This window comes from Rhamphochromis sp. 'chilingali' (genome assembly GCF_963969265.1).
Source record: "Rhamphochromis sp. 'chilingali' genome assembly, chromosome: 13".
In the NCBI taxonomy this organism is placed as follows: Eukaryota; Metazoa; Chordata; class Actinopteri; order Cichliformes; family Cichlidae; genus Rhamphochromis; species Rhamphochromis sp. 'chilingali'.
In genome coordinates this window covers 8,156,386-8,184,077 of record NC_137940.1, presented here as the reverse complement: position 1 = coordinate 8,184,077, position 27,692 = coordinate 8,156,386, and the positions used below count along the sequence as shown (strand labels likewise).

General features: G+C 41.2%; 1 protein-coding gene across 1 annotated transcript in view; it reads right to left on the bottom strand.

Annotated features, from left to right (window-relative positions):
- Positions 1-27,692, bottom strand: part of afg2a (AFG2 AAA ATPase homolog A) — a 108,669-nt gene that overhangs the window by 53,936 nt on the left and 27,041 nt on the right. Inside the window, exons 12-15 of the mRNA XM_080901727.1 lie at positions 23,465-23,674; positions 19,948-20,001; positions 19,566-19,645; positions 16,614-16,740 (exon numbers count right to left, since the gene is read on the bottom strand). Of these exons, the coding sequence (XP_080757853.1) occupies positions 16,614-16,740; positions 19,566-19,645; positions 19,948-20,001; positions 23,465-23,674 (471 nt within the window). The remainder of the gene's footprint in view (positions 1-16,613; positions 16,741-19,565; positions 19,646-19,947; positions 20,002-23,464; positions 23,675-27,692) is intronic.

The window sequence follows — 27,692 nt, the reverse complement described above, 5'->3', positions numbered from 1 at the left end:
TGTCAACACAAAGCTACATTTGAAGCTAAAAATGGCCTGCGGCACTATTAAACCTAATGAGTGGGTGGACGTGAAGAAGATGGGACTGTTATTGTGGCACGAACATCGTGTCTCCTCCTTAGGTTGTCTTTGTAAATAATTAGTCTGGTAGTCAAGCAACTCCACAGCAGACCCTGAGGGCTAAACAGCTAGCAGTGTTGTCATTACTATGTTCTCTTTGAAGACACCAAAGATGGAGTCTGACCATTCGCTATGCTTTTCATGCCATATCTGAAGACGCCCAGGATTGCTTCTGGTGACAAAGCACTAATAATGAATACTTTGGTGTGCTTGATGAATGCCTGGGGAGCCGAACTTTGACATGAGGCAGTTTTCGACAGGATATATGCTTCCATTCTTTGACCTGATTGAAACACAGAGATCTTATTTCACTTGGAACATATCTTGTATGTGCAATACTAGAAACACAAATACAAAGCAGACAAACTCTAAAAAAGAAACAAAGAAAGAAAGAAAGAGAGAAAAAAAGAAAGAGTGCATAAAAACAATGGCTCAAAAAACTAAAAAAGCACATACATACATATAAAGAGTAAACGAGAACTAGAAAAGTCAACAGAAAAAGATTTTTTTTTATAATATTCCAGTTTTCAGTTTTTTAAATGACACCTCAGCATTAAAAGCAATTTGCTACATGAATGAATAAAGCCTTTATCACATTAAATAATGTACTGCATTCTATAGAGTTTCTGTGCACTTTCCCTAGGCAAAAAAACCCCAAAAACTTCTCTTTGCATGAATTTGAACAAGTTTATACAGGTATCCTGACAAATTTAGTTAAATTGATGTTCAACATCCTGAAAATGAATTAAGCTACATTAAAATGTCCACACTGACACTTACAAAAACATTCAGTAATGGCAGCTGGCTGAAGAAAGAACATAGGAGAGAACAAGTAGTCCATGTACATGTGTCATGACCCGGTCTCTATAAATATACAGACGGTGGGCCAATACCCACAAAACATGCCACAAGAAAGAATGGTCCTTTGCAGCGGGTGCAGTGGAGAAGGCAGCAGCGAGAGCTGTGCTCCAAGCAGGTTCCAAATCAGCACTTGGGGAGAGCAAAACACATGTTAGCTATGTTATGGTTAGAATTAGCATCCCTGGTTTTCAGCGGATGTGGGTTTGATCCCTTTGGCCTCCAGGCTCAATCAAGTCAATCTAAAATTAGTGGGCTGCCTCTTTTTTCCGGAAGACAGATAATTCCCCGTTGATTGTGGAGAAGGAAAAACATTGAGAAAAGCAAACATGGTAAGAAATGTGGAGAGTGGGCGACTTCACAGCATGAACGCAGCACAGTTACGGTGTCTCTAAAATAGTGACAGGTGCAGTGACCAGCTGTTGCCAATAAACATATTCATACTAAAACAGGAACGGGAAAGCTTTGTGTAAACGTTTAAAGCACCAAGTATTTATCGGTGTGGGCATAATGTCTGTAATATCAGGGAAATGAATGCTAAAACTAGTTTATACGACTCAGTCACTTTGTAAATGGTAAAAATGGAGGGGTGCTGCAAGGGCAATTCCAAATGGTGCTGTAGGGTGGAAACTGCCAAGAATTTATCTGGAACTGGGCAACTCATCAATGGGCTACTGTGACTATGACCAAGGAAAAAGGACACAGTCAACTGTGTTTATATCCTTCAGCAGTGCCCCTACTCTGAACAATGTGGCAAAGCCCATACTGGCGTGAAAGGCAAATAAGGCCTTCTGGCCACTAATTACAGAGGGGCGCTGGGACCGTTAGCTCCAACTGTTTCAACATGCAAATCACATCCAACTTGGGGGCAGTTGGCTTCTTAGAACACAACTGTAAAACAAGGCCTGTTTACTTGCTTCTGATTTGCTTGAGCCCTTGCTTTTTGTGGAAATGGTACAGGGGTCAGTACTCAACAAACGTCATAAACGTAAAAAGTGAGACGTAAATGTAAGCTCTTATTTTGTAATCTGCAGGTTAAAGGTTTTGGCCAAATTAAAAGAAAAAAAAAAAGCTGTCTTCTGCGTATCTGCCTGGCTGTATTTCAACATATTTGAAAGTGAAAAACACTAAATGATACAGCCCCAAAGTAAGCATTAGTTATCACTGGACTATGAAGAGCTACACTCGCATCTCATTAGTATGCATAAAATAATACATGGGAAAAGAAAAAAGGAAAAACAGCAGCCTTGGCTGCTGATGTCATTGGATTCTCAAGTGTTTTTCTGTCTCTCAAAAAGAGGAAAACTGACACAAGAAATATGTTGTGCTGTGCTATCCTGTTTTGTACATTTCCTGAAATCCAAGGTGTAGGGTACAGGAAAAATCCAGTTCGAGAGAGAAGGTCAGCCTTCAGCATTTGAGGTCTGGAAAAACCATTAGTTGGAATGGAAGGAAAAAGATGAGGTCTAAGTTATTTCCTCTCTTTTTCCCTTTTCTCTCCATCATTTGAGAAAAAAATGGGGTGGGAGGGGTGCCTTACTCCCCTTTGAGTGTCATCGTGCTGAGAAGGAAGCCACGATAAGAGGATTCAGGACAAACTTGTATATTGTGACAGAACGGGGCAACTGAATGCTTGATATATAGGTTCTTGCTTTGCTGTCTTAGACGTCACAAAAAATGCCTAGTATCCTGAACATGTGAATGAATACCTAAGTAAAGGCTCATGTACGCTGGTTGTATAACAGCTTAAGGTGGAAAGTTCCCATGAGGTGTTAAATAATCACCTGTAAAACAATGAGAAGAATTGGAAACAGGAAGCTAAGCTTTATATAAATCTGGAGAAGGCACTGCATCACTTTGCCTTTTCAGTCAATAATAATGAAATATTTCAGGCTTTTCATGAGATTGCCAGGGAAATATATGAATGGATTTATTTGTATTATATTTTATTTGACACACTTGTCAAGTTTACGTGCAAAAGAACAAGACATATCTGCGTATCCTCATTTTACACACAAAAAAAGCACAATGACAAGTGCTCTCAGTCACTGCCAAACGAACACCATTATTCCTGAAGCATTTTACAAATACTGGCCGCTGCCTTTTGTGGGCCCACTGTTCAGAACAATCCTGTGGCTTTCCTCAGGTGCTCAACATTTCCCTGCAGCTTTCCAAAGCAAGCGTATTGGTTAACCACCCAAACCACTCGAGCATAATGCAATCTCCAATTCACAACACACAAAATGTATTGGCAGCATTCCACTGAACCTAATCCAGGAAGTGGAAACATTTCTCCAAACAGACTCTTGTTGAAAACTTCTAATGAATGGTTTCTCATCTACTCTGAATGATGTAGAGTCTTAAAGATTTTTCCAAATTTCCTCAGTTTCTCTCTCTCGTTCTTTTTTTGTTTTTGTTTTCCTCATTCCAACCTACCAACAAGAGAGAGGGGAAGACGGACAGAGCTGCCTCTGTGCACAAGGACTTTCCAAACACAGAAGGCAGCTGTGCTGGAATGTGCAAGCTCTGAAATTATGGCCCTGGCCATTGCTAAAGAAAATAAAATTGATGCAACCTGTAGAGCATGCAGCTTTTAATTAGTGGCTTCCGTCTCCTAATTGGTTGCTCTCCGTTTCCCTCCGCCTTAATTCGGGATCGGACCAATTGACCATGCTGCATTTAGTTTGCTGTGTTTGTCTTGAGAGAAACCACACACTGTAATCAAGACACAAAATGAGCATTTTCAAGGGCAGCACAAGCAAGTGGGTGCAGAAAACAGTCAACCCCATTCCTTTTCAGTTTTCCCCGTCTTTAAAGAAATACGTTTGTATGGATTGTGAGACCAACTGGAGGAAAAGCCTCTGGATTATGTTGCGAATGTTAAGTCATGCAAAAGGAAAAGGAAGAAAAAGCCCCAAACTACACTTAAATTCTTAGAGATCATAAAAAAGAAGAAAGATATTTTTATATTTTAAAACACCAACATGTAAAATGTCATTTGGAATCTTTATATACTTCTGTTTCATTATTATACAACTCTGTAAACTGTATGCAGCACATGCATGTACCCCACTGATGCTCCATTCATGTGGAAGCTGAGTCCTTATAATGGTTTCTGGAAAGTACATTAACTGAATGCAAAAGTTTACCCATTACCTAACAACTGAGTCATGTTTATTGCATGCAACAAAAGCTAACTGTGAGTAAAAACACACAGATCACAAAGCCAAAGCTTACTGTGGTATGTTTATTGCGGGGTATGTGGTCTTTAAATGGTTTTTGTATCAAAGCGTAGACGAGTAAACGCTCCCCATGTAGCTTTCCATTCAAGGTGTGTGGGTGAGTAATGAGACTCAGGTAAGCCAGAGCTGGACATCTTACTTTTGTCATATGTTGATTTGCTTGACACGTCCGAGGTGGTAAAAATGGCTTAAAAGCATCATCGGCAAAATTGCTAACACAGAAATGAGGCTATGGATGGCTGACTCCAAAATATTTTTGATTTGATAACACAAATGAAATCTTTTCCAAAACAACTACTGCTGGACTTTGAGTATACTGGAGAGATAAGCGTGGGACACAACCAGAAAAAATAAATAAATAAATGAGGACACAGGAAAAGGAGATAAAAGCTGGGAAAAGAGCAACCGTTTGGCTGCTGACGGCTTACAGCCGAGCTTCAGGGAGCAATCATTTGAGGGTCAGGGACAGGTCTGGTTGCCTGGCACTAGTGGATTCACACTCGCGCACACACACACTCCCTGTGTCATCCTCTCTCATCTTTACCATTTCCGCTAGCCAACAAACACATTTCCTTTTTACAGGGGAAACTTCAGGAAATTCAACTCTGCACAGAAAAGCTGTTTTCCACACAACAGTAATGAGAGCAGATTTGAAAAAATTTTTAAACTGAAAAATGAGTAAATGACATCAGAATTATTTAAATTACTTCTGTCACTTCTGGCATTTCCAGGCATTTATTACTTAACTGAGCGTATCTGGTATGATTGTTTGCATGTATTTCCCCATGAGCTGGAATAGCTGCAAATTGCAACAAACACATAATTCTATTTCTGCAAAGCAAAGAAGCAAAGAGCTCTGTTAAACATCTGAGAGCAAAGATAATTCCAACATCTAGCGGTGAAATAAGACACTGACAGATGTAAGCAGTGCCTAATTTATGAGGGGCAAAAAATAAAGGAGGTTAAGGGAGGTGAATGGGGAGGGGGGTACACAACTGGATATGTAATAAAGGTGATAGCGATATGTGACACAAAGACGAAAGATATGGTGCTAAAGAATTCAAAGAAAGAGTTGAAGCTTCCTCCATTCTACTTTCTTTTTGTGACCAGTAGGTTTAATGGTCAAACATCCTTCTCTCTCTTTCTCTCTCTCTCTCTCTCCTGTCTGTTTACAATTACCGTACCGCGAATGAATCTTCCACGAATGACTGCTCAACTGGCAGCCCTTACTAGCCAGGAACAAGGGAGCTATTAGCAGAGGAACTGAGGAAGGAAGGAAGAGAGGAAAGCCAAAGGGAAGGCAGTCCAGCGCAGAGGCCCAGGGAGGGAGAGGATGAGAAGGGAAGGAGGGAGGCAGGGAGAGAACAAGGGGTAAGGCTTAAAGGACAGAGGGAGGGAGATGGGGAAGCAGTGCAGAGGGATCGGTGGTCTTTAATAGCAAAGAGGGGAAGGGCAATGGTGAAGGAGGGCTCATCTCCCTGAGGCTGTTCAACAGACGTAAAGATCCAAAACAAAGAGAAAGACGACGAGGAGGTGGAAGGGACTGCTGCATCCCTCTCATCCTAACCCACCCATCTTCCCCCCACCAGCAAGAAAAGGAGATGAAAGAGATTAGTTCTGGGGTCTGCCCTGAAGGGACAGTGGACAACCTCTGAAATTATTTCATTTCTCAGGCAACAGGATTTAGAATGGGACCTCCCCATGGCCCTTTGACACGAGAAATACATGAGAGCATTTTGTGGGTGGGACATTCTCTCAACCTGCTCCACCCGCAGTTCGACCCAAGTCAAGGGTTTTTTGGGCCTAACAGTGCTTCTGGGGACATCCTGACAGTCATAATTTACTTTGACTTCAGAAATGACAAGGTGGGAAAAGAAAGCACTGTTACCCTTTTTTGGAACACCTTCTGTCTCCCCCCTCTCGTCCCCTCTCTCACACACGCACACACACAACAAGGTGCAATCCCAAACCTAAGATACAGCCAGCCTTTCACACGGTCATTCATCAAACAGAGCTGGTGAAAGAGGAAATGAGGTGACACCCTGCCATCATCCTCTTTCCGATGCATCTGCCAAGTCCTTGCAGCAGGAACACAAGGCCTCAAAGCCCTCAGACATTTTTTGTCTCACTTTATTACTGTGTCTCTGTACCTGACGTCATGGACCAGACATATTGCAGCAATTATAAAACAGAAAAAAAAACTATACTTACAATTAGAAACGGATTTATTTCCAGTTTGCAAAAGACACAGGCCACTCTTCTCCTCACTTAATGTTACATATTGAAAAGCACAATGCAAAGACAATAGATAAAAGTCACAAGCCACAGAGATAAGTGGTTTAAATCTTTCAAAACAAAAAAAGGATACTGTTGCAACACTGCTTATGTTTAAGTCAACTGGTGTTCAAAGTAATAATAATGGATTGCATTTATATAGCGCTTTTTGGGGCCCTCAAAGCGCTGTGCAATTCCACTATTCATTCACTCTTACATTCATACACTGGTGGAGGCAGCTACAGTTGTAGCCACAGCTGCCCTGGGGCAGAGTGACAGAAGCGAGGCTGCCATATCGCGCCATCGGCCCCTCTGACACTTCACCAATCGCCTACTGGTGATGGGTAGGTGAAGTGTCTTGCCCAAGGACACAACGACCGAGACGGGGCTCGAACCGGCAACCTTCCGGTTACAAGATGAACCGCCAACTCTTTGAGCCACGATCGGCCTGACCAATGAAAGCTCAATCAGCACCTATAGAGCCAAACAAAACATAATGTTGTAATCCTAATATTAGCTAATTATGTCCAACACGAAAAAGAGAAGCTGTTGAGACCGTAAACCATCAAAAAGCAACCGCAAGCTAGACTAATACTAATATATTGTGGCTGCAGTATAAGGAAACACAACTCCTGCTCTGACAGCCAAATGGTCATCCTCACAGAAAGGTCTGATGGGACTGATTCCATTTCATCTACAATGGGTAACCTAATCCCGATGAAGATGACTGAACCCGACAGAGGATATACATTGGGATACCATTACTCCGTTGGCCTCTCCAGTGCGCCTCTGAAATGACTGCACTAAATAATAGTCCGTTTGTTTAGCCATTCTCCTAAACAAGGCATTGGACCTGTTGAGGTGAAAGGGAAAAGAAAAGAGAGCACAAATCTGCTTTTTATCACAGGAAACCCAGGGTAGCTCCCTTAACCAAACCCCCACCTCCTCCAATCTTACACCTTATCCACTTGTAAGCGTCTCTTAATGTGGTGTTGGGATCCCCGGAGCAGAGAGCCAGGCTCAGGGGGCTTCAGCAGGGGATATTTGAAACATACAAAGAGGGTATTATTTGTTGCAACCCCCTGTTGGCCCCCTACCAGCTCCTATTTTGTATGTGGGTCTGACTGTATCCTGATGGTGGTGAATGATGACTCCTTCTTACTCCATGTTTCTTACACACGCTAGAACAAGATCAAGTAGGCTCGCCAACTTTCCAGATGGATCTATATATATATATATATGTATTATTGACATACTTACATATATATTGGTCTCTATATACTTTATACTTTTTTTAAATGAGATGCTTTTTACATTTAATTTTAATGCCTAAACAATGACTGTGGTGTATCTATGTGTCCATAAGATTAAATCATACTGTTGTCAGCATATTCCATTTCATGTTTCCCCAAAAAACTTCCCATAAACTTCAGTGTTTTCCTGCTGAATATTTTATTGGTGTGTGGGTGCGAGTGCCTTCTTGCAGGCAGCCTTGAAAAATGATAAACGATCCAGGAAGGCTTCCTCGAATATACATTACGCCTACTATGGTTATCAGATGCCAAAAAAGTAAGATTTTACAATTCTCTAAAGCCTTCACAGTGACAGTCGTCCTGTTTTTTGTTACAGGCAACACAGGATGCGCTTCATATCGCTGTAAGCTACCAAGCCCTGTGTGATAGCATGCATTTGCTCTGTCATGGCGAATGACACTGCATTTTTAGTCAAAGCTCTCACTGTTGGCATACCACGCTGTGCCGAGAAACTGGCCCCATTCGAAGGGACTATTTTAGATTAGTTTATTTGTCACTCAGAATTTAGCCTGGAAACACAACATAGCTTATCTTATTGCATTTAAACTAAGCTAACGTAATATGAACCTATGCATTTGGATTAGTCGGCATAACAAAAACTCAAGTAAATTTGAATCCTTGCTGAAATCACGTAGATGATGTTAGTTTGATATCTTTAAAAACATAAACAAACAAATAAATAATAAATTAATGTTAGGATGGAGCCAGATTCAATAAATGAGTGATTCTCATTCGTTTTGTTCCTTGTAGCTGACACTTGTCCAACCAGCTTGACAGAAAAATGTAGGCAGAGATTCCTTCAAAACAAATTTACTGGACAAAAAGTCTTGCGAACAAGATTCTTTCATGGTGAGTGTCCCCTTTAAATGTTGCATAAAAATTGTGAGTTTGTTTTTTCTTTTCTTAGTTTTCTTTAAGCCATCCAATCGAAGGAATTTTTTGTAATTAAAGCTGAACCACTTGTTGGTTAAAACACCAACATTCCATGGTTCCAGTTTAAATTTTCATTTTTCATAAACTACTCCTTTTATGTGGGTGCTGCAGCCTGCTGGGAACATCGACTCTTTCACTCTCATCAGAGCTGTAAAGTCACTCGTCAGAGGTTTTTAAAACTTATACAGCCGACTCATTGGCAGGAATGCAATTACAAAAAAACAAAGCACCTTAGCTAAGTTCTCAACTGAAAGATTTACCTGTTGCCTGATAGCAAAACAACAAGTCACAGCTGCACTGCAAGACAATCAGCCACAACAAAAAAGAGCATCCCTCTGACTGATCCAACCTTGCACACCGACAACTGGTTTCATAAATGTTTGCGATGTTTATCAGACACAAATAGCAGAACCTGAAAACAAACATTTACACAAGGACACGCTAGTTACTGACGGACTTGAAAGTGGCCCTTAATTGTGCGCTTATAAAGCTCACGGGTGAAGAAGAACACGGATAAACCCTTCTCTCGTGGTGTAAATTCTACAGGAAAAACAGAAAACGAACAAATGAATTACTGCACAAGACAGAAATACTAAACTGCGAAAGAGGAAAAAAAATATGCAAGCTCTTCAGCAGTGCAGCAGGAGAGGGGTTAGGAGTAGCGTTTATGAGAATAAACGAGATTTCCTGAACTGAGAGCATTCCAAGGGCGCCGGTGGTCTCGGCTTGCCAAAAGGCAAGACGACACATGCTGGAGATGTCTGCCAGGTAGCAGAGCACAAAGAGCCCTCATTTCCTCCCTACCCCTCCCTTACTCCCTCCTTTCCACCCCACGCACACCTCCCTCTCCCATCCTCATGTCTCTTTTGCTTTTGCTCAATGCCAACTGCAGGAAGAATATTTAAAAACACACACAAACCGAGATCTGTTGGATAAAAGCAATACCACAAAAAACAAGCAATGTCTCACTAAATATTTGAATTTTATGTTTGTAAGTGTGTGAATATGAGAAATATGTTGCCTTTTACCAGAAAATAAATTTTCTTTGCAGAAAACTTGCGTCTAGGCTTGGATAACCAAATTGTGGCCCTGCAGGATTTTTTCTATGTCTGGTTGGACTGGAGGCTTTTTTGTGATGATATTCTTGGATGCACACATGTGTAAGCTGACACTAATACAGCCCTTGAAGTTTGATACTTGCCTGGGGATCCTGCTCCCCCAGTGCCCAAACACACAAACACACACACACGCAGCTTCCCAGAGCTCATCCATGCCTCGGTGGTATCTCATTTCTTGTTTGCAAAGACATACTCGCACACTTTATTTTGCAGGTTAGCAGTTTTACTAACCTGCAGGTCAAAACTCTCACTCTGCATTCTCATTACCAAATCTTGGAAACGTTACCGGGACAGGAAAGAGCGATTCTCAAACAGCGAATCATACCAAAAAATAGAATAAGTGGTAAATGCAACAAAAAAACCCTTATCTCTACATGAAAACAGCATTTTGAAGCACAGCTATCAACAGCTCAGCTCGGCTTCAGTAGGACACTGAACTGTGGCAGCAGGGCTCTATTCAGAACTGTGCAGTCAGGAAAAAACAGTGAATAAGCTCTAATCCTTTAAGACAGCACCAATAGAGATTCCATCATGCTTGGCTCGTCACGAGAGGAGAGCAAAGCTTGGGAGATGATAACGTCAGGCCAACACAAAATAAAATATGGCCTGTTTTGACTGCCTGGCTTATAGTCGGTCTTTTAGCTAAGGGTAGTTTCCTGTTGAGTGGAGGCATGGCTCAGGTGGAGGTTTCTACTAAAGAAAAGGCAAAACAAAAGGTATTCACAGAGAGAAACTGAGGATCCTCCGATGCCCTGTTGTGAGGCCACATAACAAAGACTGAAATGTTTTGAGTGTTCAAGAGAGGCTTTCGATACTTAAGTGAAGAAAGCCTTAATGTACAGTCTTTATGGAAGAAGGAATTAAGAGGTATTCATAAGAGCCAACACAGAGAAGCAAAAGCACAGCATGGTTCAGACGTATGCATTTCAAAAGCTTTTCATTAGGTTACTTCACCTTTGAGTCAGATTAGCCATGAAAAAATCAAAAATAACCAGTTAAATAATTCATTTGACTGAGAGAAAAATATAATAATTCACAACAATTTGGATTTCAGATGCTGCTGATATGTTTTAAGGTAAAAAAGTTCCCTTAAAAAGGAAAACGGGCTAACAACAGAGCAAAATTGGCCTAAGGAAGCCTGTGATACCTTTAGAATCTCTGGTAAAAGAAGACATTTTCAACTGCTTCCTTATTTCCCAAAAGGTCGCCATAACGGACGGATCTGCATATTTGATTTGGCACAAATTTTATACCAGATGCCTTCCTGATGATTTCTCTGGGCTTGGAAACCACACTGAGCGCAGTGACCCCCTGAGCCCGGGTTTTGTGTCTCCTTCCTGAATTGAAACCAGGACTCTTTTATGTGCAAGGCAACCATTCAAAAGCTCCAGTATAGTTACTAAATGTACCTTGAGGTGGGTTTCCATGATTAATATGGAATTTGGCCATTCACACTTAACTGGCAGTCTAAAAATGATCAAGGGAAATATAAACATTTACGGTTTCTAGATTCGCAGAGACGATGATTTGCAGTCGGCATATCTACCACTGTCACGAATGCAGATTGCAGTTATTATTAGATAACTTATTTGATGCTTTTTCATTTCATGAGGTGGGAGATTCTACCATTTTGGTTCGCTAAACAGGTGATAACAAAAGCATAAACCAGCACAATGACCTGCACAGATGAATGGAAAGCCACAACAGACACAGAAGCACTGAATGCAGCAGAGAGGAGGAGAGGGGAGGAAAAAAAAAATCAAAGCTACACTTAACTAATGCCTGAATATTTAACAAGTGGCCCACTAATTACAGTCTGGTGGAATTCATCTGTGATTACAATTAGCAACATCCAGACTGGCTGGGAAAACACTGGCAGATGTTCAGGCTGCTCGAACTGGCGTGATGTCAAGTGTTTACTTTGTATGACTCCTGCTAAAGCCCGGTAGGCCACAGAACGGCTTAATGAATGGACTTTGATCAACATGCTCCATATACTTGGTCAAACCTAGGGCCAGGTGCACTGATATACACATGAAATGAGAATATACTTTTTCTTTTGATCTGATTACAAAATACAAATGTTTAACTTTGTGGATCTTGGATTAGAAAGGACCACAGATTCTACAAAAACATAGCTACAATTATGAATGAATAAAAAGTTACACATTTATAAGGTCAGTTACGGTACTACAAGAGCACAGAGATTCATGTGTCCTCATGTTTCCAGTGCCAGACATCATGTGGTATGACTTTTTGGACCAAATCAAAAAACTCTAGGCATAGCAGTTACATTAATTTATAGAGACAACAGTGCACAAAGCATCATCATTACATGCTTTTAAATAATATAACAAGTACACTACTCCTTCCACCCTAAGCTCATTTTTATGTGCCAAAATGTATTCTGTGTCACATAAAACATGTGACTGTTACCAGCCACAGAAGGAATTTACTTTATAACATTAAAGGCTTCTTACACGATCCTTTAAGCACCAAAGGCGTTTTAACACTTTTGAACATTTTCATTTCTTTACTTTAAAGTAGGATCGACAAGTTTTGAAAAGAATTGTCAAGAATCTTGGCCCGTGTCAGTTTTGGCCCCATCTCCTGTTCAGAAGTTACACTACAGCACAGAAGACTTTGAGAAGGAGGAGTCCGTAAACATGAGAGGGCAGAAAATCGAATACATAACGGTTAGTGACTAAAACACACTGTGATCTGGTGGGAAACAGGTTTCAAACGCTGGAAAATGTCAACAACAAAAAGGCTCGATGACAAATGGATGCCACTGACGCTGTGTACTCTACTTGTGACTCAACGGATCATTTTTGAGTCATAAATAATCTTTGGGTTTTTGTAAAATAGAAAGAGGAATCTGGTGTAGGTGGAAATTTGTAAGTTGCTGGGTGCACCAACACAATACTTATAAAATATAAATATTAAAAACACTCTCATGTCTAATAATAGCAGAAAGTGTTGACTTGTTGAAGGATAAACTCACCCACTGTAATTTCCCCTACAGTACTGAACAGCAACGTAGACATGCTGCCCTTTCAATTCTAATTCTGCTGCCTCTGTTTTGTTGTGGCCCCTTGTTCAGATAAGAGCCCAGTTGGTAACTTCTGGTCACAAACAAAGACCCATCTGCTAGCAATCTTCTCCACTGTAAGTAGCCCTGCCTCCTGATAGCATGGATAAAGCCTAGCACACATTAGGGCAAACAAATGGGCTTTTCAGTGAAACAACAGACCAACACTATCTTTCTGAGACAAAAGTAACCCATGGGTTCACAGCAAAGACAAACTGTAATGGGGAAAAAAAACTATCAAAGCATCATTTTACCGACTAGAAAAGGGGCTTCTGGTTTGTGAGTGTGTGTTTGTGTGTACAATAAACAAGATGGACAGCTGCTCGACAAACAGAGTGACAGGGGGTTCTTCCTACTAGATCAGCCTGGATAAATATTCCTGGTGGTGCTAATCAATCACCACAGCTCAGTCATAGTGGGTCAGAGGTGGGCCTGGGTGATTGGCGCAATACAAAGGAAAGAGGAAGTGGGAGAGTTTTTTTTTCTTCTTAAGCTGGAGGGGGCAACGGGGGTAGGATGGTGGTGTTTGGTGACACGTCATCATGACTGCTTTATGACATTTCTTACACAGACCCTTTTCGTGCATGTTTGGGACAAGAACAGGCTGTCCCCGTTTGTATGTTTTTTTGACAAGGTAATAATGCACATTCACTTTATTCATGCTGGGTGCTTGGGGGCATGTGGTTAGATATCTACGGAGTTAAGCATCAGGTTACGGTATAAGATTTCTGAAGGGTTTATGATTGCAGTGTACCTATGGCACATATTTAACACAGAAACATAAATCCACTGTTAGGCTTGAGAATCAAATCAACTGCAGGCATCTACAGTTTAACTCCTAATAGTGTGTAAGAAACTGTATGCAAATATTAAGATAATCTGTTGTTTTATGATGAAGAAATGCAACACATACATGACAGTTTACTGAAAGAAAACAATGGAAAATCTAAATCTAAATATAGTAATCAATAAATTGGTCTTTGGTTAGGTAATTTCATAAGTAGCAGTAAGTAAGGCTGATTTAAACGTGTTAATGTCAACATATTTCTATACTAACCTCCTAGGACCTGGCATCCACATATGTGGACATCACATTTTGGGTTATTTAGACCAAAATACTCAAACACCCACTTACCAGGACATTATACTGCTTCTGTTCTATCTAAATTTAAACAAATGTTCTCATATGTGGAGCTCATTTTTCTTAGAAACAAAAATTAGGTAAAAAAAAATAAAAAAATAAAAATATCTGGTAATTCTTTGTTTTTCATTCTTCAGGTCAAATATCCCAATCAGCTCAAATATCAAAGAGAAATAAAAAATGCATGCCGTGGAAGAGTTCGGGTCTTAGGAGGTTAATTTAAGTGAAATCATAAATCGTGGATCATTACAATCAGGTGTAAACTTACATTTTGTTTGACAACATGCTTTGATTATGCCATCATGACATGATATGCTAGAATCCTGCGTCCCATTTGCCTCGGAGCTCGGAGGGACATCACTCCCAAGTAAGGAAAAAGCAAAGAAAATCAGGATTTATTTTACTCCTTAGCAAAGTAAATCCATCCATTTGTGCATCTCAGAGCATCACTCTAAGAGCATTTTTAAGGAAAGAAATGACAATTTCATTTTTCCCAAAAGAGCTGATAAGAACCATGTGGGAATCTATATTTAAATGATTATATTTTTGCTAAACTGCCTCCTCAATATACACTTACCAAAGATGTGTTGCAGGTCTTTAACTGACTAAATGAAAAACATTATTTACACAGACATTAAATGGAGAGCACTAAAACAACCGGATAAAAAAACTAAAACCTAAAATGTTGTGTAGGAGCTGTTGAGAGATGGACAACAGCCCTGCTCCTTTCGAGCTAAAATAAACACCACTTTCCCCACTCTCTTTCTCTCGCCATCCCACTCAATCTGTCTGTCAAACAGCTGAGGCCCCCAGGAGGCCTCCACTGCACCTCTAACAGCCCACAATAACTTCATTGACACCAAGGCGTCCCATTAATCTTCATTTGTCCTATCATATCCTGCCATTGGCATGGAAATGTCTGCCCATCTCCGGCTTGAAGTGACAGACAGCGCCGGTGGTGGCGAATGAGCGGTAAAGAAGGGTAGGGTGTTAAAAAAGTAAGGGGTGAATGTGGGGTGCCTGTCTGTCCATTTGGCAGCTTCCGTTCCTCATTCAGATGACTTGAACCTATGAAAACACACACGTTACACATGCAAGCACGCACACACACTGTGTCGGGGGATACTGCCAGCAGGAGGTAATCTGATTTCTCAGCTGCACGGGGGACCACTTCCTGAGAGGGAGGCCAGCTTGTACAAGGACGCCTGGGGTTTCCCATCTGTGCACCCAGGGGCTTGATTCCCCCCCCCCCCCCCCCCCTTTTTTTTTAAATCTTTCTTTCTTTTAGACACACACATACACACTCTCACAGTTCTATGCTTAGTATGTTTCTTTAGCAGTGATACCACTAAAAAGCGTCTGAATTGAGACTGCAATCAGTTGTTGCTGAAATTTATTTTGGTTTTACCATCACCATAGTGATGGATCAATTTTCCACAAGTGGGCTGTTTGAGCAGCATGTTATCAAAAAGTCCTTACCAGTTTATAACAACTAATCAATATATAAAAAAGTGTATTGATCTGTTGATCCGTTGCTGGTTGGAGGAACAACAGCTTTATGTAATTTTCTTCCTGTTTACTTAATTCAGCAATATTTTAATGCTTGCCATGTTAAATTAGGACGTGATACCGTCTTTTAAAATGTGTAACATCAAAGTATTTTTTAAACTCAATATCGGAGGACACCCTACCGCAAAAAAAGCAGAAGAAAAACTGAGAAAGGGCTGCCTGTGCAGAAGCTTACAGAGCACGGCGACATTCTCCTTTCCTGTGTCCTTCTTGACAAGGCACAGGCTCAGTCTTTGATCAGCACTCAGGAAATTTCATTAAAACAGAGATGGGTGGATACCAAACACAGGTTTTGTGGAGAAAAGAGAAAGGAGGAGATAAAAACAGAGGGAGGCTAAGGGAGAAAAGACGGGAGTATGATCTTCAAATTGTCAAGGAGAGGAAGTAGAAATGACAATGAGACAAATGTTTGACCTTTACTGAGTTTTAAATGAAGCAAATTAAACGTAAAGGTAAAGCGGTTGTAGATGTTTAGCGGCTTGGCTTGAGCTCCCAATCACTAATGCTCCCAATCCCCGGAGGCTAAAATGAAACGAAGAATTTATTATATTTGATGACCTCATCATATTACAGCCTAATTTCTAATCAGATATGTGAATTGGTTTGGGTCAGAAAGAGGACAAAAAAAAATGCTTTGGCAGCAGTTATTCCACTAAAGTAAACTAAAAGGGTAGAAGCATGAAGGTAGATCGAGTTACTTAGAACAATTTATTATGGATGCAACTGAAACCATATAAAGTGCACCACGACGTACTAATGGCATCAGCATCCGAAGAGCAAGTCACAGAAGACGGAGCGGGGCAAGCGGCCTTTAACCTTATCAATCACGTACAACAAAGTAAGGGAGGGAGAGGAGTAGACAAGGGAGACAAACTAAACATCTCCTCAAGCTTATCAATCATGGACCAAAGAGGAGGATGGAGAGATGAAGACAGAGAGCCGGCGTCTGTTTACCTTATCGATCATGTCAGGCCGGTTGGTGGCAGCCAGAACGGTGACGTCTCTGAGCTGCTCGATGCCGTCCATCTCTGTCAGGAGCTGAGCCAGGACCCGGTCCCCCACACCACTGGAACCAGAGGAGCTGAAGGCATGGAGAAGCACAGAAGATAGATGAGCGAAAGAAGATGGAAAAGAGAGAAGAAAGCGATGTGTGGCTGGATGATTAAATGGATAACGGAGACAGGAAAGGACGTATATAAATTACCTCGAATCGGGTGAAAAACTTAATTATTGAATTACTGAGTGTTAAGTGAAGTACAGCTAAATGATGGATGGGAAGGGAGGAAGAACACCATGACCTGTAAAGGTATGAACGTGGAAAGGAGGAAATGCACAGAAAAGAAATACTCGGAGCAATGAGAGTAAAGGATAAGGGATAATGAAGTTACATGCGTGATGGATGAATGGGAAGATAAATGATCCAGATATGTAGAAGAATTCATCCTTTTTCTCTCAGGAGTGCGGTACAACACATGCTGAAAAACTTTATCATCCATCACAATATTTACAATTCTACATAATCAGGAAAATTTGCCAGTTCTTGAGTACTTGAAGGGAACATTTGACATTCGGCAAGCAGACACTTTCATTAGCACAATACTTCTTTCAAAAAAACTGGCAGCAAAAGCGAGCTCTCTTGCCAATGACGTATTAAACTGAACTCAAAACAAGGCAGCAGAAAACAGGCAATCCCTCTATAATAAAGCAGCTCTTCTTTGGTTGTTAAATACGTCCCTTTGTTTGGACTTGTGAATATCTTGCCTCACCTGAAGTCAATGTGATGAAGAAGCGAAAGCCGATCTATGCAAATATTTCATGTAATTCAAAGGTAAACCAAAGTATTGAGATGCTCTACTGAAAATGAGTCAGAGAAGGGTAAAAGAAGGAAAGACAGGCTGTTCCCTTTCACCTAAATGGAGCAAAATTTAAAGATTGAGCAGCTTCCAAATGTTAAAGGGGTCAGTGAATGAGTAAGGTCAGCCATCTGAGGCTACCTGAACATCCAGGAACAGTTTTTACCAAACAAAACTTTATACATTGCAGTGACGGACCACTTCGTCCATTGCAACAGTGGGACAGAAGAACTGCATAATAGCAAATCGACAGCTGTATCGTAAAAAACAAAAAAAGCTCATCGTTGCATTAGTCACTGCATAACAAGGTGGTTATTTTCCATAACACAGTGCAGACAGCTATCCCTCCAAGCTCAAACACACACACACACAGTCTCTGTTGACAGGGCCAGCGGAAGTGCCAGACGTCATTAGCACAGACAAGGCTGCAGAGGAACACAAAAGAGCTCTGTCGCTGAGATATGAAGGGAGACAGAAAAGGGGGTGGGGGGAAGGGGGAGAGACAAAGTTTGGGCGAGGGGAGATGCCAAGGAAGCTGCAATGAATTGGGATGGCAGCTTGAAGAGAAAAGTAGCAAAGGCGCAAGATGAGAAAAGTTATCATGGGAAAATAAACAGAAAAAAGTCATGAGGAGGAGAAAAAGAGAAACTGAACAAAAAACAAGCTGAGGATGGGACGATAAAAACAAAACAGAGAAAAAAAAAGGAAAACAGAAATAAAAAGGAAAGCATTAAAAGGTGCTATTATGTGGGAAAAAACTTATCAGAAGTAAAACCAATCACTCTCTGCTTCTCAAATTTGGCCTCTGTTTCCGTCTTTCTTCAATTTTCTTCATTTCATTTCACCAGTTTAGACTCGTGGCAGGTAGGCTGACAGATTTACAGGTGTTTGTCCTGCCTCGAAAAGAAAAACGCAATCTCTCACACACGCACGGGCTCACAATCCGGCAGAGACTGTCTGGTTGTGTCAACAGTTTTAAATTCTTGCCGGCATGCGCGAGGCACTTCATTGATTAAACATGGCAGGAAGTGAACACCAATAAATAACCTTTACAGATCAGCGCTAAGTGCATTTTTAAAACAGTGAGTGGGCTCAAGGCACACATCCAGGCAAACGTCGATCGTTGCCACCTCACAGTTGGTTCTCGTTGAGATCAATCACAAAATTGGACATGGAGATAATGAGAAAGCCAGGCTCAATCATATCGTAAGAGCCAAAATGCTCGTCAGTCCCGCTGGCAAATGGATGAATCAAAGTTGCAATAGTATATCCTGTATGCTGATTGCAGCGCAAGAGCCAAGACTGCATTATAAGTCACAAGCTCTAAAGCTCAGCCTAGTGAAAGGCCTAGCTTATCAAGTCTAAGACTAAGGTCAAGGGAATATAAGATGTTAAAAATTCAACATCTCATGAGCGGAAGCCCGTTAACAAAAGTACAGTTATCAAAATATGTTTTGTCTTAGAAGCAGAATGTGATGCTTTGACAAAGGGCCCACTCACAAAGGTTACAAAGACTGCCCATTGGCCTTTCTCTGCTCCTTCCTACAACTTAGTTTCATCGGTTGGTTTAACCAGGAAGCTTGCTGCATATTTGGCCTTCCCCATCTGCTGTGGAAGGGCACAATGAAGTGTTTGTGCGCCTCCGGCCTGTGTCCTCTGTCCGCCCCCCCTCCCTCCCCCTCGTCCTCTTTCCTTTAAGCCACAGATGTTCCCAGTGCCATCCCACTAAAGCTCCTCCAGACAAGACTGTGTTCTGTGTTCACCGGGAGTGAAAAGCCGCAGAAGTTTGAGGAGACACGACGAGAACTGAGTGGCTGGCTTGGATAGTGCAGTCATGCAGACTTCCTGGGATGTTTGCGCTAACCCTCATATGAATTAACTGTGAGATCTGCGGGGGGTCAAAGATTAAGGCTGGTGAACTAAAGCCGACCACAGTGATGATTGTGCATCATCATGACTGGACAAGGAATGAACAGAGCAGAGGAGGAAAGGGGGGGGGGGGGGGGGGGGGGGGATTATTATGTACGAAGACTATGAAAAGAACATACTGTACCTTCCTCTTTCACTTGCGAGAGCATCAATCTCGTCAAAGAAGACGATGGAGGGAGCGACGGCCCTCGCCTTCCGAAACACCTGCGAGCAGCGTCAGCAACAATAGAAAAGAGGAAAACAGGACAAATGTTTAACCGGACTTGTGAATCACTCCCAACCAGAAGTGCGCACAAACATACAGAGGAAATACAACACTCATTAATGCCATGAATTACATCTCAGGTCATCCTTTCATTGCGTAAACAACCAAAAATATCCAGAGCATGGACGGAGGAAATAAAGAGGCCAGGAAATCAACTCAGTTTGCATAACTTTCTGCTTACACAACTTATATATATACGTAAATGTAAATGATAAAAAACAAGGATGTTAAATGCACATACCTCTCTCACAGCTCGTTCAGATTCCCCAACATATTTACTCAGTAATTCTGGGCCCTGAAAGAAAAGTTTAAAGCGATTTAAAGTTATTCAAGCTAGTCTAAAACGTGACATATTTACAACCTGAAATGCTAAATTATATTAACTAATACTCAAAACACTTTGATGTGGGTTTTATTCTGTCCAGAAAGAATTCATTTGCCTTAATTACTAGCACCTTTATGACTAATCATTCCTTTTTTATCCTGAAGCTTCATCTGGAGGCAGTCCTGTTAGCATAGCTGTTTAAACTGTGACCACACAGCAGCTGCTTCTTTGTCACATCTTTTGCAGGCTACAAAGAGCCCGGTGAAAAACAAACAATGATAATACAGCGTAAGAATGTTACAGATTACAGCAGTGCGTGCACGTGTGTGTGAGTGCGTACCTCCACAGTACTCTTTCGATGTTTACTGGACACTGTGTACTGCTTTATGCAACACCTGTGGTTCACTTGGCAAATAAACAGTACTGTTTGCTGCTGCGGCCTCCCTTGTTACTGTTAGTACAATAGTGCTACCAGTACCTACTATGAACGCCACGATAACTGTAGCTGGCATCACAACCTACCAAATTAAATCTCGGGCTCATTCTCACAGATAAAATTTAAGGTTTGTAACCAAAACCAAACACTGCATTGGCTCAGCCAGATCAAAACTGTGTGCAGGACAGCAGCCAAATTTGTCAAGGTTTTTACCCAGCCTTGCTGACAGTGATAAATGAGCATTTTATTTCCATTTAGTTGCAGTTTCTTCCAACTGGAAGACACTAATTCCTCCAGATACCACTGCTACTAAGACCACATCCACACTCTGCCGGTTATGTTTGAGAGGATACTTTTTTCCCCTCTTCATTTTTGGCCTCCTGTCAGCCTAAAACCAGAGATGTTTGAAAATGGTTTCTTGAGTTTTCCCTCACAGCTTGGACAGTTACATCTGGGTTTTTACAAGAAGCATGGAATATACTTAAGATATGTTTAAATGCTCTGCAGCAGCAAATCAACTAATACTGTACTAGGAAAGCATCTCACTGACGCGTTCAATGTCAGTATGCTATTGAAGAGCATCGATCAGAGAGACGTTTGGCATAACAAACAACCTGCTTGTTCAAATAGATAATTACTGGAAAGCATACGCTTGTTATTTCCTGACAAAATAGGAGGCGATTAAGCCATTTCCGGCATTTCATTGTGGATGAGGGAATTGTGGACGCTAAAAAATGTACTCACTTCATTTAATTCTACTTAAACTGCTATTATGACTAATTTTACTCAAATTACTACAAAATAAACCTCCAGTTCTCTCTCTTCTTCTTAACTTCCTAGTCCTTTTCTCCCTCATATCTCCCTTGCTCAGAGCAGATAAACATCCACTCAAACCTCAGAAGAACTTCCTCCACTGCAATCCACCCTTTCAACGCCTCTGGGCTCACCGAGGAGACGACACTTAACTCCCAGCCCCTTTGTCTCCTGCAGTAAGTGAGGAGGTTGACTCATTAATCCCTGGTTCCTCACTCTCTGTTGTAGAGCCAAAGGGTGGACATGGTGAGTTTAAAACCATTGACAATGTAGAGATATGAGCAGTCTCCGTATGTGTGTGTTAGTGTGCACGTATGCATCTGTGGATTTGAGTGGATTTGAGTGGCTGCAGCGAGAGGAAACTAAAATTGACAAGATGATAATAGGGCTTTTCACACAGAGGAAACAGACTGAGCCTTAAAGTATCCACATTTAAATCTGGATAAAGTATCTATGTCAAAGCAACCGCTACTCTGGAAAAACCTGATAGTGTTATTTCAGATGGTGAGAGTGGCTTTCAGCAGGAGGGACAGGATGTTTTTACCCTTCTCACTGATTCTTTTTGTGACGACTTGAAACTTGCAGCACAAGATTATAATAAAACTCTTTAAAAAAAAAAAAAAGCAGTAACTTTGTATCAAATGCTAGAAATAGTCACCAGGACTAATGTGCGTGCACAGACATTAAACAACTCGTATTCCTCTGGATTATATTTGCTCCATTAAAATGCTATTGCACATTGAACCTGATTATTGTAATTAGGAAACAGCACGTTTTGTAATTTTCAGGGGGATATTTGTTTTTAGAGTAAGTGTAACAACATTTTTGGTTTCTACAGTGCTACCCTTTGTTTTTCACCAACTGCCATAAACGTTGTATCCTCGACCCCAACATCATGCCAAAAGGAGCACTGCCTTCCGTCGATCCCAGAGGTTTGCGACAGGATTTGATTCGGGTAAAGACGTTGCAGTTCACATCTAGATTTGCTCCTGGCTTAATGGTGCCACTTGAGAGCTTCTGTCTTGGCTTTTTGTCTTCATGGCAACATTCTTTAAAAATATTCACTGATAACAATTCAGCAAGCTGATCAATCAATCTCTGTCAACCGTGCTTGGAGGGCAGCGAGGCTAACGTGGCAGAGAAGATGGAGTGATGAATGAAAGAGGATAAACACGGGGTCAAAGGGCAAGCAAGGAAGCTCTGTGCAGAGGAAGCTGGCCCGCCAATCTGCCTTCAGGTCATTAGGGAAACATCACCACTGCTACTTCAACACAAATGATATCTCAGTGTTCATTTAACTCTTACATCTCACTGACAGACTAGAGATAAATGTCAGTTAAGTGGAGTTCCCATCTGCGTTTGTGGTTTCCTTTTAATGCAATTATCTGACAAATCATATGGCCCCGTGTGTGTTTAATGGTACTAAGAGCCCATTTTACTAGTTTGTGCTCATTGTTTTGGTGATTGAAATTTTAGTATTTGCTTCTTGCATGTCACTTATTAGCTGGTATCTGTGTCTATGCAACGCACCAGTACAGTCTTTGGATGAAGGAGTGATCTACACATTAGCTAATAACTTAGCACTAACCTTCTTGTCTAAATAGGGCAACATCTACCTCCAAAAAACAAATATGATACGACTGATTGATTTCATTGTAGTAATTTCTTTTTTTTTTTATACAATCTATGCTAAAAACGTGGAGTTGTGAAGCAGGTAACTTGGTGCAAACATCTTTAAATTTCAGTGAAGATGTGAAACACAACTGTTCAACACATGCACGTTAAAGGGAGGTAATTTCACTAAGTTCTTCCAGTTGGTTTCTGAGGGAATGACAATGCAACGTACATAAACACTGCTGTTACTGAGGTTCCGCTAAAAAGGCTTGGACTGGGAGTTGAGATTGACTCAACAAATCACCCATCATCTAACTAATGGCTGAGTCATATGCAGTGTTTTGGCAGAGCACTCAACCAAGAATATGATATGAACAGGCACATCTGTAAAACATTATTTGTTCATATTTATGTATGAAAGTTTGGAAAAAACAGCAAGCTTTGGCCCAGTGCCTTTTTTGATTTCAACTCATCATCCATTGCATAACAGAAAAGCAAAATTCTCTATTAAATCTCATCTAAAGAAAGATAGCAAAGGATTATTCTTAAGATTTCATGGAGGAAACTCACTTTAATAGCCAGAAAGTTGAGCCCACTTTCATTAGCCAGAGCCTTGGCAATCATGGTCTTCGAGCAGCCCGGAGGCCCATAGAGAAGAACGCCTTTAGGTGGCTGGATCCCCATGCGGGTGAAGGCCTCTGGGTGCTTCAGGGGCCACTCCACTGCCTGCTTCAGTTTTAGCTTCACTTCTTCCATCCCACCCACATCTGACCAGCGGACCTGGAACGAGGGAATGAAGTAATACAATGTTTTTTGTTTTTTGGGGGGGAGGGGGTAAATAGTTACAAATGTAGTTTAATAATGCAGCTCTCTAACAAGTTACCGAAACCAAGGCATGTTCTCTTTATCCCAAATGACTTTCAAAATAAAATACCTCACACACTAATAACAAACCTTTTGTTATAAATGTTCAAGGAATGAAAAATAAATTCCATCCATCCATCCATTCGCTTCCACTTATCCTTTTCAGGGTCGCGGGGGGCACTGGAGCCTATCCCAGCTGTTATAGGGCGAGAGGCGGGGTACAGGGATAGGTTAATTGATTAATCCAAATTGCCACATAGGTGTGAATGCGGGAGTGAATGTGAGCGTGAATGGTTGTGTTAGCCCTGCGACAGACTGGCGACCTGTCCAGGGTGTACCCCGCCTCTCGCCCTACGACAGCTGGGATAGGCTGAAAAATAAATTCTTTAGTATAGGTAATACAACAAATATTTAGTGTTTCATCTTTAGACTGTTTTAAGCTTTCAGCTGTTATCATGTTGTGAAAGTACTCTTCTATCCCCTTGCATTTACGTCTCAATGATGGAATTGACAATGAGTCAAAATGACGATCTTTCAAGTTGAATTTTATTTTGGGAAAGAGGACCAAGTTGCAGGGAGGAGAAAAATTTGGTGAGTAAGGTACAGTAAGAGAAGATTCTATTGATGTGGCCAAAAAAACAACAACTTGTGTTTTCAATTTGTTGTACATGACAGCATGATGGCTTGCTTCTGTTCTGCTGAGTGTCCTCCCTCAGATACCCAGGATTGGGTAATGTGTTAGGAACAAAAAGATGTCATTTCGTGGACATACAAACATGTGTTTGTCTGCATGGCTCCTGGAAAGGCTAAAGTCCAACCTGGTGGCATCAGTTAGGCTGAAGCATAATGCCCCAGAGGTTTTCCATTGGCAAGCATGGTGGCAATTCTTTCATTCTCCAGGAACTGCCTGCATACTTTCACCACATGAGGTCAGGCATTGCCATGCACCAGTGCACCAGGAGGAACCCAGGACCCAGTATACTAGTGTATCTGAAAATGGGCCCAAGGATTTCATGCGTTGTCTAGACTGTACAGCTCCGTGCGTTCCTCCATGGATATGCCTTCCCAGACCATCACTGACCCACCACCAAACTGGTCATGCTGATCAAGGCTACAGGCGGTATAATGTTCTCCACAGCCTCTCCAGACCCTTTTACGCCTGTCACATGTGCTCAAGGTGAAGGTGATCTGTGAAAAGCACGGGGCACTAGCGGTACACACACCTATTCTGGTATTTTATGGCAAATGCCATTTGCCACGATGCCAGGCTGTGAGCACAGCACCCTCTTGAGGACGTCAGGCTCTCAGGCCATCCTCACAAAGTTTGTTTCTGTTTCTTTTGTCTGTCATATTCACACCAGTGGGATCCAGGTATCCCCTCATGCTACCTCATAATACCATTGACTATTATATTGACTATATTAAAAAAAAAAAAAAAAAAAAAAAAAGCTTTCAGAAAAGATGAGCAGGGAGAAAATATCAGTGGCCTCCAACTGTAAAACCATTCCTGTTGCGGAGACTGTCTCACTGTTGCCCCTCTAGTGCACCTGTTGCTAATTTCATTAACACCAAAGCAGCTGAAAGTGATTATAAACCCCCTTTGACACTGACCAGATCAACATCCAGAGGTTTAATTGACCTGATGCTAGACTCTGCATATAACACTTATCAGTGAACAGGCAATCGAAGAGAAGTTAAAGAAGAAAAAGAGGCAATCTTAGTATTAGCTGAAGCAGATTTAGAAGAGTCTGGAATCCAATCAAAATGTTGACTAAAACACCTCTGGTTCAATGCAATCAATCACCCAAACAATAACATGCAATCAAGCAAACTATATATGTATCTCACTGGCAGAGGACGAGAGTGCCCAAACTCTAATAAATGCTCACCATTAGTCCTTTATTCCAATATAAAGCTCAGACTCACATAATACACTCAAATACAAACACATCGCCAACAATAAGTGCAACAGACCAAATAAACTCTGATTGCACACTGATGTCACTGATGTTCTCATGTAACCCACAGGAAGACCTTTTTAACTTTCTGACCACACGAGTAAATCGCAAAGAATGTCAAGTTCTTCCAAACTGTTGACAGGGGTCGGGTGGAGAGGAGAGAAATATAAAAGCATATTTGGAAAGAGATGGAGGAACTGAGGGCTTGGATTGGGGAGACTCTGGACAGAGTGAACAACAACAGAGCGAGTCTGCCAACAGCTGTCTGTCTGACAGATGGAAGGAGGGAGGAAGGGAGGGAGAGGGTCCGGCAGTGAACAACCGGAGGAGATAAAGCAGATAAGGAGACAGCCTCATCCAAAAGCCTCTAAAGCCTTCCTGTCTCTTTCTTCGTTACCAATTCTTTCTTCCTTATGTTTCACCTCTTATGCTTCTTTCGGTCTGCATCTCCTCTCATTCTTTTTTTCCCCCATCTCCTTTTAGATCCACTTTCCCCCACTCATTCCTTCCTGTTTTACTTCTGTCTTTATCTATCGCACTGCTTTTCTGTCCTCCCACATTTGGATTTGTCTTATTACATTCACATGAACGAAAGAGAGAAACCTGTTTTTTTAGGAAGTCAAACAATGTGTCCATATGCAATGTAGTACAGCTGGATACTGTAAAATCTACACACAGTAGTTCAGAAATAGCTCCTCTGCTTCTAAGCTTATTTTGTGTACTGGTGACATAAGATGCTGTCACCAGCAGGGGCACCTTCAGATTGTTTTTCATAAGGGTGGCCATATGAGGATCACTAAAAATATTGGGGTGGCACACGCTGTGCCACCAACCTTCTGTCTGTGTGTGTAAAAAAAAAAAAATAACAAGTTAACCCTTTAAGACCTACCATAGAACCAAGTCCGCCAGAGCTTATATTATATTTTTACATGCTGTAGTGCCATTTCTGGGAGCATTTCAAGTTGCTATACATCAATACAACTGTTATAGCCCATATTTTAATAATATGTATGCATTAAGTCCATAGTAACCACATTAATTGCAAAACAGTGCAATAAACTACAAAAAAAATGAAAATCGTTTTTGGTTTTTTTGCATATATTTCTACCTGGAGAAATTTAGGAGGTTTATCCCTCAAAACTTAAAATACAAAAAAGTTGCAAAAAATAGTTTACAACAACAGGGAATTTATTTTGAGTGTCTTCATAGTTTTATTTTTAAGATACACCAATTTCTATATACTGCAGGAAAAACGAAAAACAATCCTATGATGCAAATTTGCAAAGAAAACAGCATGTGCATCAAAATAAACTATTTCCAGCAGTGCAATTCGAGTTCTAAGCATCCCAGCAACTATTCAGAAAAGCATAAAGTCAAACATGACTTTATGCTTTATATACGTTTTTGTTCCTGCAAGCGCCTTTTATGCAATTTTTGCAAAGCTTTATGTGGAAGGAAACTGTGACCTAGGACAAGCTGATGGCATAAGATGTAAGTACAACTCCTCCAGTTTCATATGCAAAAAAAAATAATTGCGCTAGCTTACGCAGTTCCGGTTCTACAGGGATTTAAAAATAGTTACGCAAAACAGAGCGTGCCCGCTCCGACCGGTTTTAAAGGGTTAATGTTTCAACTCATTGTAGGATGCCTTCTTCTCTTGTGCTCATGTTTATTAAAAATATTACCAACATAGGACAGTCTTGCCAGGAGGGGCCAGTGCCCCCCCGGCCCCTCCTTGGTGGCACCTCTGGCCCTACCAAACTTGTTTCTACATGTATTTTTCATTTGTACCTTTAGACTGACTGTTAAAATAAACAGACAGGCTCTAGTTAAACAGTTTTCAGTTCAAGTGCCACAGGTCTGAATTTCACAAATAATCTAAATGCAGAAAACACTCTGAATACTGAAAACTTTTAATTCTTTGAACTCAACAATGCGATGTGACATGTGAGAGTAAAATTCAACTGAAAGCCAGT